The sequence below is a fragment of the Thalassophryne amazonica genome, chromosome 7 (assembly GCF_902500255.1).
Source record: "Thalassophryne amazonica chromosome 7, fThaAma1.1, whole genome shotgun sequence".
NCBI classification, from domain to species: Eukaryota; Metazoa; Chordata; class Actinopteri; order Batrachoidiformes; family Batrachoididae; genus Thalassophryne; species Thalassophryne amazonica.
In genome coordinates, this window is record NC_047109.1 from 77,464,712 (window position 1) to 77,484,934 (window position 20,223).

The following is a 20,223-nucleotide window of genomic DNA, read 5'->3' on the forward strand; positions in this document are numbered from 1 at the left end:
TGAAGGGAACAGAGGCAATGCAGGAGTAATGGGTCAATGTGGTATCAAGGAAGGGAATGTGAAAGGGCAAATGGTGGTACATTTTACATAAAGGAAGAAAATGCTGTTGTGCAAATATATTGTAAAAAGGAGGAGCAAATGGTGATGTATAAGAGGGGAGGAAGGAAGGTGCACTGTCATATGTGTACAATGCATCTTGAAAGAAATTTGATATTGTAAAGTGGTGTCAGGGGAGAATGCAACTAGATGGCATCGGATGGTGATTTGGAGGATTCAGTTCATTTCCATTTATATAGTGATAAATAATAAGTTATCTGAAAATGGTATATGGAAAGGTCTAGACCCCAAATGGAATAGTGCTGACTGTGTTGAATGTTTGGTCTCTAAAGTAAAGGTCAAACAACATTAAGATTAATTGAATTGTATGATAACTAAGCATAACAGGTGGTGCAAACTATTCTTTTTTTCAAATCCTATTAGCTCAACCAATAATTTGCATCACCTTTTGACAAAATTGGAGTGACTTTAAATTTTGACCCCTGTACAAACTGAAATTGACCATTGTCGCCATTTTTGCTGTGTTTACCCCATAACATTCAGGCAGGGATGTTGGTCAAGTGGTTAGTGCACTTGGTTTCAGTGAGGAAGGTTCCCAGTTCAAATCCCACCCCTGCCACATTTCTCCATGTAATGTGGAATTGCGTCAGGAAGGGCATCCGGCGTAAAAATTGTACCAATTACTTACCCCATTACATTCAGTCACAGACAGGCTAAGCCATACTTTTAAGAATCTTTATGATCAGACACGTAATGTGGTATATGTTACAATAAGATTGGAGCATTTTTAAATTCTGACGCCTGTGTAATCGTTCATTGACTCCTACCTGGCCATAGCTGCCACCCTATGAAGGCAATTACACATTTATGTGTTGGCCATGGTATACCGAGAGTGGAATGTAAGTGTTGTTTAGTCACCTGAAGATTAGATCAAAACTGGCTTTGGACTCATGGCTTATGTACTGATATATATATATATATATATATATATATACATATATATATTCATTCATTCATTCATCTTCTACCGCTTAGTTCACTTAAGGGTCGCGGGGGGCTGGAGCCTATCCCAGCAGCCATAGAGCGTGAGGCGGGGTACACCCAGGACAGGGCACCAGTCTGTCGCAGATATATATATATATAATCAACACACAACTGAGGCACCGTAAAAACGTGACTAATAGGCGATGAAAGGACAGATGCAAGAAAAAGCTGGAAGGACATGAGTGATGGAGGCCTATAGGAATTCATGTTACCTCTTTTATTTTGTATAAACAATGGCTTCTGTTCTGTTTATGACCCACAGAGGCGTTAAACAGAGTGTCTTCTTCTGTGTAAGTTGAAATAACCCTTTTTTAGGTAATAAATCAAAGTTCCATAAGCAGGTGAAAGGCAGCCACTCTCCTCTCAGAAGCAGCTATATAGCTGTGATTGTATAACGCCTGGCACTGCTCGTTCCTGTCCGTTTTAGTGCCTCACACTCGTGGAAATATAAATATCAAGAGTGGTGTTCGGAGAGAGGCTGGAGTGACCCGAGCTCCATCAGGCGAAGAGCTTCGAAGCTGAACGTAGCTTTGAAAGGCAGAGACAGCTCTCGCCTGAGGGGTGTCTTAGGTATCCAAAAGCGAGAAACGTTATTATAAGGATGTAAAGGGACCTATGGGAGAGGGAGAGTTATGAGACTGTTTTCTGTTTGTGAGCCTGAAGCCCAGTTCTGTTTTCACACACACACACACACTCGCCGCCTTTCACCTGCCTCACATGGTGCCGCCCACACAGGCTGCAGCACAAAACAGGTATATCAAATTCATTCCTTTTACAATTTGCCTTTTTAAAGAGCAGCACAGGGCAGCTGAATGAGCAGCTGCATTAAATGCACTGTGATCTGAGACTAAAGACGTCGCAGTCCGGCCGTGTTTTAGTTCCTCTTTTCTTTCTTTTACAAACAGACTCATGCACACAAATTCAGTGCAAACTAAATAGCCTGTAGCTGTATGCTTGTCCTTGGCTCCCACTGCAGAGAGAAAGAGAGAGAGAGAGAGACCTTATCAGAGGTCTCAGATGGAAGAGGATGAGAGGAGAAAGAGATGAGAGGAGAGGGGAGCAGGGAACAGAAAGGCCTGGAGCAGCATGAGCAAGAGAGCGCTGACTCTACTGACTGTGATCTGTCGCCCACACACACACACACACACACACACGCACAGAAACTCTGTGACACATGTGCAAATCCGTCCCCTTCACATACAATGTATACCTCTCTCCAACAACACAGGCACGCACACTCACACACTGGCTGTGCATGTATGCACTGTGCCAGTTTGACAGTGATCAGCCACCCACTGTCTCTTAACAGGCATGAAGGCGCTCATCTCACACACACATGCAGCGGACACACAACGCAAACACTTTCACACATTCAGAGCCCACCTACCATCTGCCTGTCTCGCTGCAGCAGGATAATCCACAATCATATCTTCATTTCACATCTCTGAATAGCTTAAAAAAAAAATCGAGGGTGTTTGACCAGCACCCAGCTGGGATGAGGATTCCGAAGAAACCGTGTTTGCCGGAGCTCCAGGTGTGCAATTAATGCAGGTCTCAGACCTTTAAAGCTGTAAACGTAGTGTTTTCATAAGCACTGACAGTCACCATAAGGTGCTGTATGATGATGTGTGCCAAAGCATTAATAATTTTACCTTGCACCGCCTTACAGTACAGCGAACGATCCATTCTGATTTAATGGTTTTGTTTCATGTTTGGATGGTCAGACAGTTTGATTAATATGTCAACATGACACAGGGGAGAAAGACTAAACAAAGAATCGAAGCATCGTCTTTTGTATTTTCTGTAAATAAAGACTAAGACTTGGCATTAGCATGCATGGGGTTGTCAGATTGTGTTGACAGCTGTTTTTGGCTACACGTGCTCAAGTTAAAGTGTGTTGGATTGAGTGGCATTTGTTAGACACAAAATCAGCTTGCCCTGTCCGGGGTACACTCTGGACAGGATGCCAGTCTGTCGCAGGGCCACATATAGACAGACAAACACATTCACACCCACACGCACTCTTACGGACAATTTAAAGTTTCCAGTTCACCTAACCTGAATGTCTTTTGATGTGGGAGGAAGGCGGAGGGAACCCATGCAAACACGGGGAAAACATGCAAACTCCACACAGAAAGGCCACAGGTGGAAATTGATCCCATGACCTTCTCACTGTGAGGCAACAGTGCAAACCACTAAGCCACCCATACAATAATGTATAATTAACTGTAACAATGAATCCATGTGTTTCATAAACTTAAAATGAGCCCTTCATACTTACGTGGGATTGGGCCCCCTCAAGGTGTCCATTATGTTGTACTGCCATGTTGATATAGTAGCCCAAAGATACATACGTACTCTGTCTTTTGCATTTTACAACATGGACAGAAAACGAAAGAGAAAAAAAGTGGTTACTCCCCAATACTTTGTCTGTTGGTTCCTTGTAGGGATGGGTACCATTAAGAGCTTAAAGGTACTACTACTCTTATCAGTACTGCTTATAGGTCCAGTACTTTAACAGTTTTCTTATTGGTACTTTTGGAGAAGTAAATCCTCAAATTAAGAATAAAATTAACAATGCTTTATTTTCAGTATAACATTTAACGGACTGACAAGTGCAACCACACTTTTGAGTTTTTAATTCTCACCGCCATCATCGGTTGTGTGTGCATGCTCATGAGACAGACAGACAGATACGCACACACACACAGAGATAAAGACATTGAGAGAATAGCTGATCATTCAGTTTTCTTTTATATTTGAAAGGATGACAAGAAAAGAAAACTGAATGATCTCTCAAATGCTTGCATGCCACCATAAACTAACAGTGCGAGTGAGTGAGCATGAGACTGATTGTGACAAGATGATCTGCCTTCAGCTCTGTACACGAGGCTCCAAACAAGACTCTACATCAATTTCCTTAATTTCTCCAGTACTGAAAGCAGTACCAAGTAGAAATTATCAATACTCCAGTCTTTAATAATTTATCACTGGGGTCCATTTAATACCCGCTTTTGGCACCTATGCCCTCTTGCTAGTACAGGCTAACAAGTTTGAGAAACCTTATTTTTGTGAAATGGAAGCTCATACATACAAGAGAAGGCAGAAGTGAGGGAGCATGATGCCCATTGCCAAAGAAGTAAAATTGTGGTAAGATAAACTTTATTGACCCTACAGCACGGAAACTCACTTGTTGCAACAGCAAAAATTGTACAATAGTACCCTAGTATAATAGTACAGCGTACATAATACTACATCATCGTACAATAGTATCAGTGCAAAAAATAAATTTACATTAAAGAAAGGTGATGAAAGTATAATGCAATGTTTGCTAGTGAATGCATAAATACTGGTGTGAACAGACTACATGAAAATAGAATGTAAATAAATATGTATAAATATAGTGAAATTATTGCACAGGATAAATTGCACTGATGTGCATGTAATAAAGCAAAACAAAAAATGGCAGAAGTAGAAGTGATTAATCACTGTGATTGGTGATGGCTTAATCCAGTCTACAACCTCACCACTTCTTTGTTATTGCTCCAGTGCACCCAGCTGGTAGAACTCAGCCCCACTGTTATCCTGTGCACCAACAGTCACTGATCTTGGCTAGGTGAGGTCCAGTCTGAGAGTATGCATTGGTTCTGGCAAAGCAACCCATCCCCACATCTCGAAAGTAACCCTCTATCCGCTATAGCCAGGCGAAACTTGAGCATCCACTTTATTAATAGATTTGGAGTCTTTGTTGATGAGAGAGGTTTTCCTGACTTTGACTTTGAAGCCAATGCTGTGATCTTTGTGGAATTACTGATACCTTGATTGCAACACGTGAGAAGCTGAGTGAGGAATCTGAGTGTCTGAGTAAATAAATAAATGAAGGGAAGCTTATATCAATCATTAAACTATTTGTAATATGTATATCTAACCATGTCATTTAGGTCCTTCAAACTTTTTTTGGAGTAAATGCTTCAGGGGAGCATTAGCATGGCTAAAACCTTTTAGCTTCTGCTAGGTTTAGCCCCCCCCACCTTTTTAAGCATTTATCTTTTTTTGCCTTTCAGCTTCTGGGGGAGCTTTGGGGGAGCTTTGACAATTCCAGACTGTATTTAGGGGGGTCTAGGGGGGAGCCCCCCCAGACCCCCCTAATTACAGTCCTTTTAACCCCCTGCCACTTTAAACATTTTTTAAATTTAATTGTAAATTAATATTCAAAGTTTTCAGCTAGTTCATAGTAGGGCTGTACAAAATGGCCAAATTATCATATCGCAATATTGTCATATCAATATGCTATATCATATGACTATGATTTCACAAAAAGTGCAGCAACAGTGAAAATTAAACATTCTTAAACAAACAGTAATAATACCACACTCATTTTGCACTCATCATAAGACAGATGACAGTTCACGCTCTTGCCAGAACCCCATCTTCTCAGGTTCGCTGGTGATGGAAACACATCATACATCATCTGGAGTAGCCGCTTCAGACTCCCAAAACTTCTTCCCCAAATGTCCTTCCAAGTCACCTTTCTCTCCTCTACATCCCACGTCATCCATCGACCTTGCTGACCCTGCTGTGCTGCTCTCGACACCCTTTCAGCCTCTACCAAATGACGAGTCTCCTGCTCCCTGATCTTTCTTTGTTCCCCAACTCCGGCCTCCGACCAAAATCGTTGCCTTCTTACTACACCAAGGCAAACTCCCTTCTCACACACCACTCCAACAAATTCACGTTGACGTGCTATGGCCTCAACTTCTTTCACCATACCACCAACATTCCACTTCCATCCAACTTGCAGGGCTGGTGGATTTTTACTTATCACTTGGTCATTGGAATCATTTAGCACTGACTGTAGTCTAACCTTCGCAACTTTATATTCTTCCACCACTGATAAGGGAAACTGGAGCTTCGTTGACCGACTGTAAAATGCTACATTCGTCAGCATCTTAGGAACTCCTAGTCACTTTCGTACCATCTTGCTGATCTTCCCTTCAATACTCTCAACTCTTGTCAGCGCCACTTCATAAACTGTCAACAGCCACATCAACCTTGGTAGTAGCCCAAACTGAACCATCCAACGAGTCCCACTTGTCTTCTCTGCGAAAACCTTCTTTGTAAACTTGAAGGGGTCCTTTGTGAAGTCCTTTCGGGCCTTCCTGGATTCTCTACGCCCCACTGCTTTCCTCTCTGCCTTCGCCAACTTGCTGATACCATTTCTTGTCAGCTTTACCAACTCATTGATTGCTGCCACCTCTTCCCCACTCGCCTCTCTCTTCGCCCTCCGTAACCGCTGTACTTCTTTCCTTAACTCTCTGATTTTCCTCCTTCGCCTATTGATCTGATCCTTTTCTTCCACCTTCTTCTGCACCTTCCGCTCAATTACACCGAATCTTGATCTTCCAGTGGCTGGGACTAGGTCCTCCTCCATGCTTCTCCAATCTGCCTTGTTCTGCGAACTCGGCCACTTAATTTTCATATGGTCCCTTGCTTCATTCTCTACAGGTTCTATAAGGGCACTGTGGTTGAACTCCAGGCCCTCAATAACCACCGACTTATCAGTTTGCACTGAGCGTTGAATGTCTGTCACAATGCGACCGCATTTCATCTTTGTCTGGTGGATCTTCTGCCCTTTCTCGGATTTAAACACACGTCCACAACCTTGGCATTGTCGCTGGTTACTAGACAATGCCAAGGTTGTGGACGTATATTTTTCTGGTGAAGGTATGAAGGTATATTTTTCTGTTTTTATATATACGAGGTCTGTGATAAAACTAACTTACCTTTTTATTTTTTTCAAAAACTATATGGATTTGAATCACGTGCGATTACATCAGACAACCTTGAACCCTCGTGTGCATGCATGAGTTTTTTCACACCTGTCGGTTACATCATTCGCCTGTGGGCTGGCTTTGAGTGAGGAGTGGTCCACCCCTCCTGTCAGAATCTCTTTGTCTGAGAACTTCCTGAGAGACTGACGCTTTGCTTGATCAAAATTTTTTCCAAAACTGTGAGGCACATCGAAGTGGACATCATTCGAGAAATTCAGCTGGTTTTCTGTGAAAATTTTAACGGCTGATGAGAGATTATGGACTGTTGCTGTCGCTTTAAGGACTGCCCATGGAGCGGGACGTCGTGACGCGCCCTGAGCCGCCGCTGTCTGCCTGTTTCGAGCTGAAAGCTTCCAAATTTAAGCCTCTTTTAACCCAGGACGTCGTGAGAGAACAGAGAACTTTCAGAAGAGGTCGGGATCAGCAGTTTATCCGAACATTCCACTGTTAAAGGAGATTTTATTAATAAAAGACATGTGGACGGGTCCGCGCGTCGGGACGCAGCCGGCGCGGTGCGGCGGCACAGGAAAAACACCTCCGTGTTGATAACCATTTGTAAAAACCAGGCGGCTTTTGATGGCTTTCAGTTGAGTGAGTATCTGAGAAATTGTTTAACAGCTGGACATGTTCCAACTTGTCCTTAAGGCTTCCAACGGAGGTGTTTTTCCTGTGGCGGCGTGCGGCGCCGGCTGCGTCCCGACGCGCGGACTCGTCCGCACGTCTTTCATTAATAAAATCTCCTTTAACAGTGGAATGTCCGGATAAACTGCTGATCCCGACCTCTTCTGAAAGTTCTCTGTTCTCTCACGACGTCCTGGGTCAACAGAGGCTTAAATTTGGAAGCTTTCAGCTCGAAACAGGCAGACAGCGGCGGCTTAGGGCGCGTCGCGACATCCCGCTCCGTGGGCAGTCCTTAAAGCAACAGCAACAGTCCATAATCTCTCATCAGCCGTTAAAACTTTCACAGAAAACCAGCTGAATTTCTCGAATGGTGTCCACTTCGATGTGCCTCACAGTTTTTGAAAAAATTTTGATCAAGCAAAGCGTCAGTCTCTCAGGAAGTTCTCAGACAAAGAGATTCCGACGGGAGGGGTGGACCACTCCTCACTCAAAGCCAGCCCACAGGCGAATGACGTAACTGACAGGCGTGAAAAAACTCTCGCATGCCCATGAGGGTTCAATTTTGTCTGATGTAATCGCACGTGATTCAAATCCATATAGTTTTTGACAAAAATAAAAAGGTCCGATACTTTTCTAACAGACCTCGCGTATATATATATATATATATATATATATATATATATATATATATATATATATATATATATATATATATATATATATATATATATATATATATATATATGAACAGAAAAATATAAGTTCACCAGTGCTGCATGTGTTGCGTTTGTTTTTAGATTTTACCTCCTCTTTAAGCTTATTAACAGACCTTCATCAGCCAATATGAACAGCTGAAGCTCCAGTTGCTATGGCGATGAGAGAATATGTCCCAGTTGTGCAGTGTCTCAGTCGACACAGTCACAGAGGGTTTTGTCTCTCTATTCATTATCACTGATATATTTATATCACGAGTCCACTGTGTACATGCAGTACACATGTTGCCTCTGTAAATACGTTAAATTACAGAACATAAGAAGCAAGAGTCTTTTTGTATAATGTTGATATGTTCATTGCCCGTGTTATGAATATGTTGCTATGCAGAGCCTGATGTGGAGCAACAAATATGGCCTTATGGTGAACCTCACACCCACCTGTGCAGATGGGCTCATCCCCACTCCACTGGCGGTCACCTTGACAACGGCGAACAGTGGCATTGGTGCCACTGGGCAACGTGTATCCCGGCTTGCACTGCACTTCAAGCAAGGAAGAAAAGGAGTGAGTGGAAGAGAGGAGGCGAGCTATTGAGTTTTCAGTGGGGGGTAGAGGCCACGGACAAGTGCGACCTGAGGAGAAAAGAGAGAAAGCAAAGAAGGAACAAATGGTTTGTTCCATATTCCACGAAAATCAAAGGGTTTGTACCAAAATGTGCACTAATGAGAAGGGATCTGCATACAGTGCCCTCTTTTAGAATCCACAAACAAAAACCTTCTGTTCAGCACCAATTGGAGATGTTTTACAGTATTAAGGATTTTATTTGATTTTTACATGAAAAAAACAAACAACAATTTAGAGAGATGCGTGCATATACACAAATTAGACATGTATACAGTTTTAACAGTGTTCACATAGGTGGTATTAGGGTGGAGGCTCTAAGGGGCATGTCACCCCCGAATTTTCAGTTGTCCCACGAAAGACCTAACACAGAACTTATACAGGTGAACCGCATTAACTCGCATATGTGTTAACTCGCGTTTCGGCTTAACTGAAAATTTAGACTACTGTATAAAAGTCAACATTTTCATTAGATTTGACTGTTTTTGAGAGCGGCAGGTGTGTGTATAAATTCCGGCCCAATCTGAACCGAATCAGATCATTCTTTCATTGTCATAGCGTCCATGTCATCTCCAGCAAGTTCTACGAAGATTTTCAAGGAAGTTCTGGTTGTTAAAGTAAGTAAGTTTTCAAGTAGGCAAGTGGTAATCAAGTTCACTCGGACCTAAGGGCCCTGTCCCACTGGGGAAAGCATTAATTGCGCATGAATTGAGTATACAAATTACGGGCGTTCGTTGTTGTCCGCAACAAAAATGGCAAAAAATGACAAATATCCCAGTATGAATTACGGATATATTAATAATATATAGTGAATATATGATGAACAATCACGGTTGTATAACGCATGTAGTGAGGAAACCGATCCGATGCATTACGATTATCACGGCAGTATTACGGGTGTATTATGATGCATCAAGCACGTGTTGTGCGTGCACGGCATCTGCATTGTGGTCATAAATGAAGTGCACTCGGGCCATCGGCATCACTATTCACACCAACAACACAGGCTCTGGAGCATTTGCTGGACTTGGACAAGTTGATTGGAGTAAAGAAGCAGTGAACAGGGCGAGTGGTGACGTCAGCGGATCGCACCAGAGCGCAGCTCTCCTAAATGATTATAACAAGAAGTTAAATCTGTTATAAATATAGGAATAAATAGTGTAACAGCTGCAGACAAAAAGGAAAAAATACAACTGTTTTATCAAGCCGTGACAATGTAAACAAGTCAAATAATTACCTTTTTAGATAGCTCAAACTGCTTTCTGCAGCTGGAGCTGTTCGTTGCAGCCCAGCTGCAGCTTCCTCTGATTCAGGAGGTGATTAGAGCCATTTTCAACAGACAATTTGCACAATATAATGATTAATCCGCCACGAAATAATTATTTTATATAGCAGCATCCAGCGCAGAGCGTGTGGCAGCCGGTAGAACAAAGAACAGCATCCAGCTGTGAACACAGCACATCTGATTTGCATCCGCCGCAAATCAGATGCAAAGCAGACGTAATAAAAATGCTTTTTTCATGGCCAATCTGTATGCAGACGCTACAACTTATTTTAGTTCATGATGTGGACATGATGGGCACACAAAATATCCATTTGACACACTGTCCCAGTCCACTGCCAAGCCGCAAATCCCTGTCAGTTGCGGATATCAGCAGATGACGGCGAAAATACAGCACATAGATTGAGTATGTATTGTGTATGTATTGAATATGTATGGAGTATGTAAGGCAGATGTCATCCGCAGCCAAAAGTTTGTGCAGCTCAAAAATCCTGGAAACAGAAAAATGTGCCTCTGTGGTTAATTGCGGACGTGTGCGGGTGTCGGCCGACTTATACAAACATGTTTCATGCATATTGCGGATGTTAAGCGAATATGAGCCAATTTTGTGTGCAATCCATACACAAATCCTCCTAAACACCAGCAGGACAGGGCCCTAAAGAGGAAGGTCACATCCAGATCCATGAACGAAAAACTTCAAATCACCCAGAATTATCCGCATTGATGAAGCCCTCAATGCTGAAGTGCAACAGCTCAAGGAGGAAGAAGAAGATCCCGAGCCCACTCCAGGTGAAGAAGTCATCACCATCCAGGAAGGAATTACGCTTCAAATAGTCAAAACTATTGTAATATCTCGGAAATCTCGTTGTTGTAATGACAATGATAATAAAAGCTAGCTAGCTATCTATCTATCTATCTATCTATCTATCTATCTATCTATCTATCTATCTATCTATCTATCTATCTATCTATCTATCTATCTATCTATCTATCTATCTATCTATCTATCTATCTATCTATCTATCTATCTATCTATCAAAGGAAGGTAAGTTTCTGTGAAGGCTCTCAGTTGTCCAGGTGGTTTCCATAGTAGAGAAGCTTGAATCTTCGACTGGACTGGGTTGCTTGACGCGAGGACGTTTCGCTTCAAATCTCAGAAGCTTCCTCAGCTAAATTTCTTGCTCTGGTAGTCTGACTTCTGTCTTGACTCTTGTAGAGAAGAACAAACAGAAGCCACAAAAGCTGGAGTTTTAAACCTAACCAGACCCCTCCTACCGAGAGGCAGACTGCTATTGGCTAGTGACTAAACAATTGCTATAATTAGCACCTATTGTGCTCTAGTTAGCACCCTCCTAATGGCAGAGCAGCTGTCCCTCGTAACGATGGGACTGACACCTCTCCTGACGGCTCTCCTGATGACACTCCTGATGACTGTGAATGACTCATTACTATGAACAAAGACTGAACTGCTTAGACCTGAGTACACCATTGTAAACAGGGGGCAAAGCATGTCTCAGACCCCCTCCCCAGTTAAGGCTGGGTTTCAACTGTTTCACATACAATGCCTCTTCACTCCTCTCTCAAACATTTCTTCTCTCTGGCTAAGATTTTAACTTCCTTGTCCTCAAATGTGTGGTTAGTGTCTTAAGGTGGAGATGAAACTGCAGACTGAAGTCTACTGGCGCCCTCTCTGCGATGCTGGTATAGCCTTTTGTGTAACGGCTGCTTAGTCTCACTTATGTAGTGTTTGTTACAGTTTTCCTGACATCTGATAGAATACACTACATTGCTCTGTTTGTAACTAGGGATCTTGTCCTTAGGGTGAACTAATTTCTGACTCAAGGTGTTAACAGGTTTAAAGTAAACTGGGATTTTGTGCTGTCTGAAGATCCTCTGTAGTTTTTCCCCTACTGCTGCTAAATAAGGGAGAGACACTCCTCTTCTTCTTGTCTCCATCTCCTGTCTGTCTGGTTCTCTTGTTCTTTAGGACTTCTGCACTTTATCCAGGGACAATCGTGGGTATTGTGAGGGCTCTCCTGGACAAGTAGTTGTTCTTTAGCCCTTCCCTCTGTAGTTGTGGGCACCTGTAGGGCTCTGTGTTGAAGAGTCCTGATCACCCCGAGCTTGTGTTCAAGGGGGTGGTTTGAGCCAAAGAGCAGATATTGGTCAGTGTGAGTGGGTTTTCTGTAAACCCCTGTCTGGAGCTGCCTGTTCTCTCCAGTCGTAACATCACAGTCCAAGAAGGCTAAATGGTTGTTTCTGGCATCCTCACGTGTGAACTTGATATTGGAGTTCACCGAGTTGATGTGCTCTGTAAAGTCCTCAACTTCCTGTTGCTTGATTATAACCCATGTGTCATCGACATATCTGAACCAGTGACTGGGAAAGACGTCAAGGCTCTCTTCTCCACTAGCTCCATGTACAGATTGGCCACAATGGGATATACCGGAGACCCCATCGCACAACCATGGATCTGCCTGTAGTAATTCCCCCTAAACAGGAAATACGAGGTCTATTAGAAAAGTATCCGACCTTATTATTTTTTTCAAAAACCATATGGATTTGAATCACGTGTGAGAGATTTTGGATTGTTTCTATCGCTTTAAGGACTTCCCACGGAGCGGGACGTCGTGCAGCGCTCCGAGGCGACATTGTCATCCTGTTTCAAGCTGAAAACCTCCAAATTTAAGCCTCTGTTGACCCAGAGAACTTTCAGAAGAGGTTGGAATCAGCAGTTTATCCGGACATTCCACTGTTAAAGGAGATTTTTTTTAATGAAAGACGTTGCAGAACGGATTGGCGCGTCGGCTCACAGCCGGCGCAGTGTGCCCGCCACAGGAAAAACACCTCCGTTGGAAGCCTTAAGGACAAGTTGGAATATGCCCTGTTAAACAATTTCTCAGATACTCACTCAACTGAAAGCCACCAAAAGCCGCCTGGATTTTACAAATGGTTATCAACATGGAGGTGTTTTTCCTGTGGCGGGCGCGTCGCTCCGGCTGCGAGCCAACGCGCCAATCCGTCCACACGTCTTTCATTAAAAAAATCTCCTTTAACAGTGGAAAGACCGGATAAACTGCTGATTCTGACCTCTTCTGAAAGTTCTCTGTTCTCTCACGACGTCCTGGGTCAACAGAGGCTTAAATTTGGAGGTTTTCAGCTTGAAACAGGATGATGACATCGCCTCGGAGCGCTGCGCGACGTCCTGCTCCGTGGGAAGTCCTTAAAGCGATACAAACAATCCAAAATCTCTCATCAGCCGTTAAAATTTTCACCGAAAACCAGCTGAATTTCTTGAATGGTGTCCACTCGGATGTGCCTCACAGTTTTTGAAAAAATTTGGATCAAGCACAGCGCCAGTCTCTCAGCAACTTCTCAGACAAAGGAATTCCGACGAGGGGGCTGGACCACTCCTTCCACAAGGTGTGCTCACAGACGAATGACGTCACCGACAGGCATGAAAAAACTCACGCATGCGCACGAGTGTTCACAAGCTTGGCTGATGTAATCCACATGAATTCAAATCCATATAGTTTTTTTTTAAATAAAACTGTCGGTTTCTTTTCTCGCAGACTCGTATATGTGTGTGTTAATATATATATATATTATATATATATATATATATATATGTAGTGGATTTGTTTTTTGTGTGGTGTGTTAGAAGAATAGCAGTGTTCTAGTTAGCTCCTTCAAATCGTCATCCGTCAGCAAAACAAACTCCGCTATGTTTAGCTAAGCACTGCCCCTGGTAGTGTCAGCAAGCCACCAATCAAATGACAATGATCCACTCAGCCGTTATATAAATATAGCTAATGAATTTTTCATTTGTGAATTAATGACAGTTGAAATTACTTTAAAGTGCATATTTGCCACATTTTCCCATATCCTGGTCAGCCCACCACTAAATAAATTATTGACTCACCTATCCCACCTATATAAAAGAAACAAACAAAAAAACTCTGGAGCCGCAGCTGAGTGTTCACATTAAGGGCTTAAAGCCTGCAGTACCTGAAGCCACACAGCTGAGACCACACTGGCCATCACACAGACATACACGCCTGCTGCCACAGTCTGTGTGCTTTTACACGGTCCGAAGACATGTCCTGCTCTTCTCCACTCCCACAGTTCTCTCGGGGCACGAATCTGATAGCACAAAACAGACAACTGTAACACTCACAGTAATGAGCCCTTTCTTTCTTCTTCTCCATTCATAACCCATGCAAAACACAAAAAGAAAACATATGCTCAGAATCTGACTTAAATTGTGTTGTTGATTCTCTTTATTTTAATCTTGTTGTGTGGGCCCGCCTTCTGAAGAGGAGGTACTGCTGGCCCACCACCACCAGAGGGCGCCCTGCCTTGGAGTGCGGGCTCCAGGCCCTAGCGGCGCTGCCGCCTTGCAGGAAGCAGCCAGAGTGACAAGCTGTCACCCATCACCTGCGACCAGCTGTCCTCAATCATCGGAGTCTGCAGGGAGGGTATATAGCAGGACGGGCATCTTCCACCTCATCGCCGAGATATCGTTTCTACTGAGAAGGTAACGTGCTCAGCTGACTGTTTAACAGTGATCTTTGTGACTTTTGTGTTTTGCTCTGAGTATTTTCCAACGAGAGGTGGAGGTAACTTACCTGCCGTTCGGATTCCTGGGTGCGAACGCACCCTCCTTTAATTGTCCTTTGTTCCTCGCCAGCAGTACCAGGTCCGACACGCGGAGGCAGTGGCCACCTGGGACTTTCGGGACGTGGCGGCTCCAGTATTCCCGGGGTCTGGTGGCGGAGGAAAACCGTGTGGTTCCGGTTCTACTTTGGAGAGGCGTCTCCTATCTTCGAGCCTGCCCACACGACACCTGTGTGAATTCGACTTTGTCTATTATTGTAATCTGTTGTACTTGTTGTGCATATTCACAACAGTAAAGTGTGTTATTTGACCTATTCCATTGTCCGTTCATTTGCGCCCCCTGTTGTGGTCCGTGTACTTACACCTTTCACAACAGGATATCTCGGCCAACGTCATGGATCCCGAAGGGGCGTCAACCGGCTGTTGAACGGCCAATGGAAAGAACAGGGCGCACAAGGCGCCCGCAGGAGGAAATGATCGGTGAGTTGCAGCGGATCCTCACCGTTTTCACGGCTCGGTTGGATTTAATGACCGAGCAGAACGTCCTCCTTAACCGCAGGGTGGAGGCTCTCCGCCGCGCAGGTGGAGGTGCGCCCTCAGGGCGCTGCTGCGGCTCTCCCTCCTGTCGACCCTGTGCGTAACAGTGACGTTCCAACTGGTCGTTCAACGACCCCTCCCACCTTCCCGGAAGCATACATAAGCCCTCCAGAGCCGTACGGAGGTTGTGTGGAGACGTGCCGGACTTCCTTATGCAGTGTTCGCTCGTCTTCGCACAACGTCCTGTCATGTACGCGACTGATTCTAGCAAGATAGCTTATGTGATTAATCTGCTTCGCGGCAAGGCACGCGCTTGGGCTACAGCGCTTTGGGAGCAAAATTCACGGCTCCTGACATATTGAGGGTTTGTGAGGGAGGTTCAGAACAGTGTTCGATCACCCAAATAGAGGAGAGACCGCTTCAGCCGTGCTGCTGTCAATGAGGACAGGGGCGCCGTGAGCGCAGCCGCTTATGCAGTCGACTTCCTCATCGCGGCTGCGAGGTCCGGCTGGAATAACACTGCCCTCCGCGCCGCCTTCGTAAACGGACTGTCGTTGGTCCTGAAGGAGCTCCTGGTGGCCTAAGGACGAACGCGGGATTTTAGACGGGCTTATCGATCTCGTTAACGATTAGACAATCGGTTAGAGGAACGCCGTCGGGAGCGAGGCGAAGGACGTGACAAGATACGCGCCGCCCCTCTCCCTTCCGGGTTCGAAAAGGGGCCGCCCTCCCCACGCTCCACAGCCACAGCGCTTTGTGGAGCAACAGCTCCCCCTGTTGACGTTGTTAGGGAGACGCACAGGGCCAAAATGGGGAGGCTGATCCGTGGAGAGTGTTTTCTCTGCAGCTCAACAGAGCACACACAGAGAGACTGCCCCAAACGGCCAAAATGTCAACACTCGCCCTTAGAGACTGGGCTAAGGGGGGGTCAAGACATTCAAGTGAGACACACACAAATTGCCACACGACTCCCAGTCACAATCCTGAGCGGAGATTTAACCCTTCAAGCCCGAGCACTGGTGGACACGGGGTCAGAAGGGAATCTGCTAGACAGCAGATGGGCAAAGGAGGTAGGGCTCCCTCTGGTGGCGCTTCCTACACCATTGCAGGTGCGGGCACTAGATGGCACCCTCCTCCCTTTACTCACACACAAGACACCACCAGTAACTCTGGTGGTGTCTGGAAACCACCGGGAGGAGATTGAGTTTTTTGTAACTCCTTCTACCTCCCGCGTGATTTTGGGCATCCCATGGATGTTAAAGCACAATCCCCGGATCGATTGGCCGTCTGGGGTGGTGGTTCAGTGGAGCGAAACCTGCCATCGGGTGTGTTTAGGATCCTCGGTTCCTCCCGGTTCCCAGGCTAAGGAGGAGGTCAAAGTCCCTCCCAATCTGACGGCAGTGCCGGTTGAGTACCACGATCTTGCTGATGTCTTCAGCAAGGATCTGGCACTCACCCTTCCCCCGCACCGTCCGTACGATTGTGCCATTGATTTGGTTCCAGGCGCTGAGTTCCCGTCCAGCAGGCTGTACAACCTCTCACAACCTGAGCGCGAATCAATGGAGACCTACATCCGGGACTCATTAGCTGCCGGGCTGATCCGGAACTCCACCTCCCCGATGGGGGCAGGTTTCTTTTTTTGTGGGCAAGAAAGATGGCGGACTTCGTCCATGTATTGATTACAGGGGGCTGAATGAGATTACGGTTCGCAACCGATACCCGTTGCCATTATTAGATTCCGTGTTCACCCCCCTGCATGGAGCCAAAATCTTTACTAAGCTGGATCTTAGAAATACGTATCACCTGGTTCGGATCCGGAAGGGAGACGAATGGAAGACGGCATTCAACACCCCATTAGGTCACTTTGAGTACCTGGTCATGCCGTTCGGCCTCACAAACGCCCCCGCAACGTTCCAAGCATTAGTTAATGATGTCTTGCGGGATTTCCTGCACCGATTCGTCTTTGTATATCTAGACGATATACTCATCTTTTCTCCGGATCCTGAGACTCATGTCCGGCATGTACGTCAGGTCCTGCAGCGGTTGTTGGAGAACCGGCTGTTTGTGAAGGGCAAGAAGTGTGAGTTTCACCGCACATCTTTGTCCTTCCTGGGGTTCATCATCTCCCCCAACTCCGTCGCTCCTGATCCGGCCAAGGTTGCGGCGGTGAGAGACTGGCCCCAACCCACTAGCCGTAGGAAGCTGCAACAGTTCCTCGGCTTTGCAAATTTCTACAGGAGGTTCATTAAGGGCTACAGTCAGGTAGTTAGCCCCCTGACAGCCCTGACCTCACCAAAAGTCCCCTTCATCTGGTCGGATCGTTGCGATGCCGCATTCAAGGAGTTGAAACGGCGCTTCTCGTCTGCACCCGTTCTGGTGCAGCCCGATCCTAGTCGCCAGTTAGTGGTTGAAGTGGACGCCTCGGACTCAGGGATAGGAGCTGTGCTTTCCCAGAGCGGGAAGACCGATAAGGTCCTTCACCCGTGTGCCTATTTTTCCCGCAGGTTGACCCCGGCCGAACGGAACTATGACGTCGGCAATCGAGAGCTCCTTGCGGTGAAAGAGGCCCTTGAAGAGTGGAGACATCTGTTGGTTGGGAACGTCCGTGCCATTCACGGTTTTCACTGACCACCGGAACCTGGAGTATATCAGGACCGCCAAGCGGCTGAACCCCAGGCAAGCCCGCTGGTCACTGTTCTTCGGCCGTTTTGACTTCCGGATCACCTACCGTCCCGGGACCAAAAACCAGAGATCGGATGCCTTGTCCCGGGTACATGAAGATGAAGTCAAAACGGAGTTGTCGGATCCACCGGAACCCATCATCCCGGAGTCCACTATCGTGGCCACCCTCACCTGGGACGTAGAGAGAACCGTCCGGGAGGCCCTGGCACGAAGCCCGGACCCCGGAACCGGGCCGAAGAATAGACTCTACGTCCCACCAGAAGCTAGGGCTGCAGTCCTGGACTTCTGTCACGGCTTTAAGCTCTCCTGTCATCCAGGGGTGCGAAGAACCGTGGCAGTTGTCCGGCAGCGCTTCTGGTGGGCGTCCCTGGAGGCCGACATCCGGGATTATATCCAGGCCTGTACCACCTGCGCCAGGGGCAAGGCCGACCATCGCAAGGTATCGGGATTGCTACAGCCGCTGCCCGTGCCTCATCGCCCCTGGTCTCACATCGGCCTGGATTTTGTCACGGGCCTCCCGCCGTCCCAGGGCAACACCGTCATCCTCACGATAGTGGACCGATTCTCCAAGGCGGCCCACTTCGTGGCCCTCCCGAAGCTCCCAACGGCCCAGGAGACAGCGGACCTCCTGGTCCACCACGTCGTCCGGCTGCATGGGATCCCAACAGACATCGTCTCCGATCGCGGTCCCCAGTTCTCCTCGCACGTCTGGAGGAGCTTCTGCCGGGAACTGGGGGCCACGGTCAGTCTCTCATCTGGGTATCATCCCCAAACCAACGGGCAAGCAGAACGGGCCAACCAAGAGATGGAGCAGACCCTGCGTTGCGTGACAGCCGCGCACCCGGCGGCCTGGAGTACCCATCTGGCCTGGATCGAGTATGCCCACAACAGCCAAGTGTCGTCAGCCACCAGCCTCTCCCCTTTTGAGGTATGTCTAGGGTATCAGCCCCCGTTGTTTCCGGTGGTTGAGGGAGAGGTCGGTGTGCCCTCGGTCCAGGCCCACCTGCGGAAGTGCCGTCGGGTGTGGCGAGCGACCCGTTCTGCTTTGCTGAAGGCCCGGATGAGGGCAAAGGCCCATGCAGACCGTCGGCGGACCCCGGCCCCTACGTATCGTCCAGGGCAGGAGGTGTGGTTGTCAACCAAGGACATTCCACTCCAAGTAGCCTCCCCGAAACTACAGGAACGGTACATAGGTCCCTTTAAAATCCTCAAGGTCATCAGTCCCGCCGCAGTGAGGCTTCAGCTTCCGGCCTCACTGCGGATCCATCCCGTGTTTCACGTGTCAAGGATCAAACCACATCACACCTCACCCCTCTGTACTCCGGGTCCGGCACCACCTCCTGCCCGGATCATCGATGGCGAGCCGGCTTGGACTGTGCGCCGGCTTTTGGATGTCCGACGGATGGGCCGGGGCTTCCAGTATTTGGTGGACTGGGAGGGGTACGGCCCCGAAGAACGCTCCTGGGTGAAGAGGAGCTTCATCCTGGACCCGGCCCTCCTGGCCGACTTCTACCGCCGCCACCCGGACAAGCCTGGTCGGGCGCCAGGAGGCGCCCGTTGAGGGGGGGGGTCCTGTTGTGTGGGCCGCTGAAGAGGAGGTACTGCTGGCCCACCACCACCAGAGGGCGCCCTGCCTGGAGTGCGGGCTCCAGGCACTAGAGGGCGCTGCCGCCTTGCAGGAGCAGCCAGAGTGACAGCTGTCACCCATCACCTGCGACAGCTGTCATCAATCATCGGATCTGCAGGGGTATATCGGCAGGACGGCATCTCCACCTCATCGCCGAGATATCGTTTCTACTGAGAAGGTAACGTGCTCAGCTGACTGTTTAACAGTGATCTTTGTGACTTTTGTGTTTTGCTCTGACTATTTTCCAACGAGAGGTGGAGGTAACTTACCTGCCGTTCGGATTCCTGGGTGCGAACGCGCCCTCCTTTAATTGTCCTTTGTTCCTCGCCAGCAGTACCAGGTCCGACACGCGGAGGCAGTGGCCACCTGGGAGTTCGGGACTTGGCGGCTCCAGTATTCCCGGGGTCTGGTGGCGGAGGAAACCGTGTGGTTCCGGTTCTACTTTGGAGAGGCGTCTCCTATCTTCGAGCCTGCCCACACGACACCTGTGTGAATTCGACTTTGTCTATTATTGTAATCTGTTGTACTTGTTGTGCATATCACAACAGTAAAGTGTGTTATTTGACCTATTCCATTGTCCGTTCATTTGCGCC

At 47.0% G+C, this 20,223-nt stretch overlaps 1 protein-coding gene across 1 annotated transcript in view; it reads right to left on the reverse strand.

The window, feature by feature from the left end:
• ntd5 (ntl-dependent gene 5) overlaps positions 1 to 20,223 on the reverse strand; it is a 39,918-nt gene that overhangs the window by 6,103 nt on the left and 13,592 nt on the right. Inside the window, 2 exon segments of the mRNA XM_034174626.1 lie at positions 8,705 to 8,896; positions 14,176 to 14,310. Coding sequence (XP_034030517.1) covers positions 8,705 to 8,896; positions 14,176 to 14,310 — 327 coding nt within the window.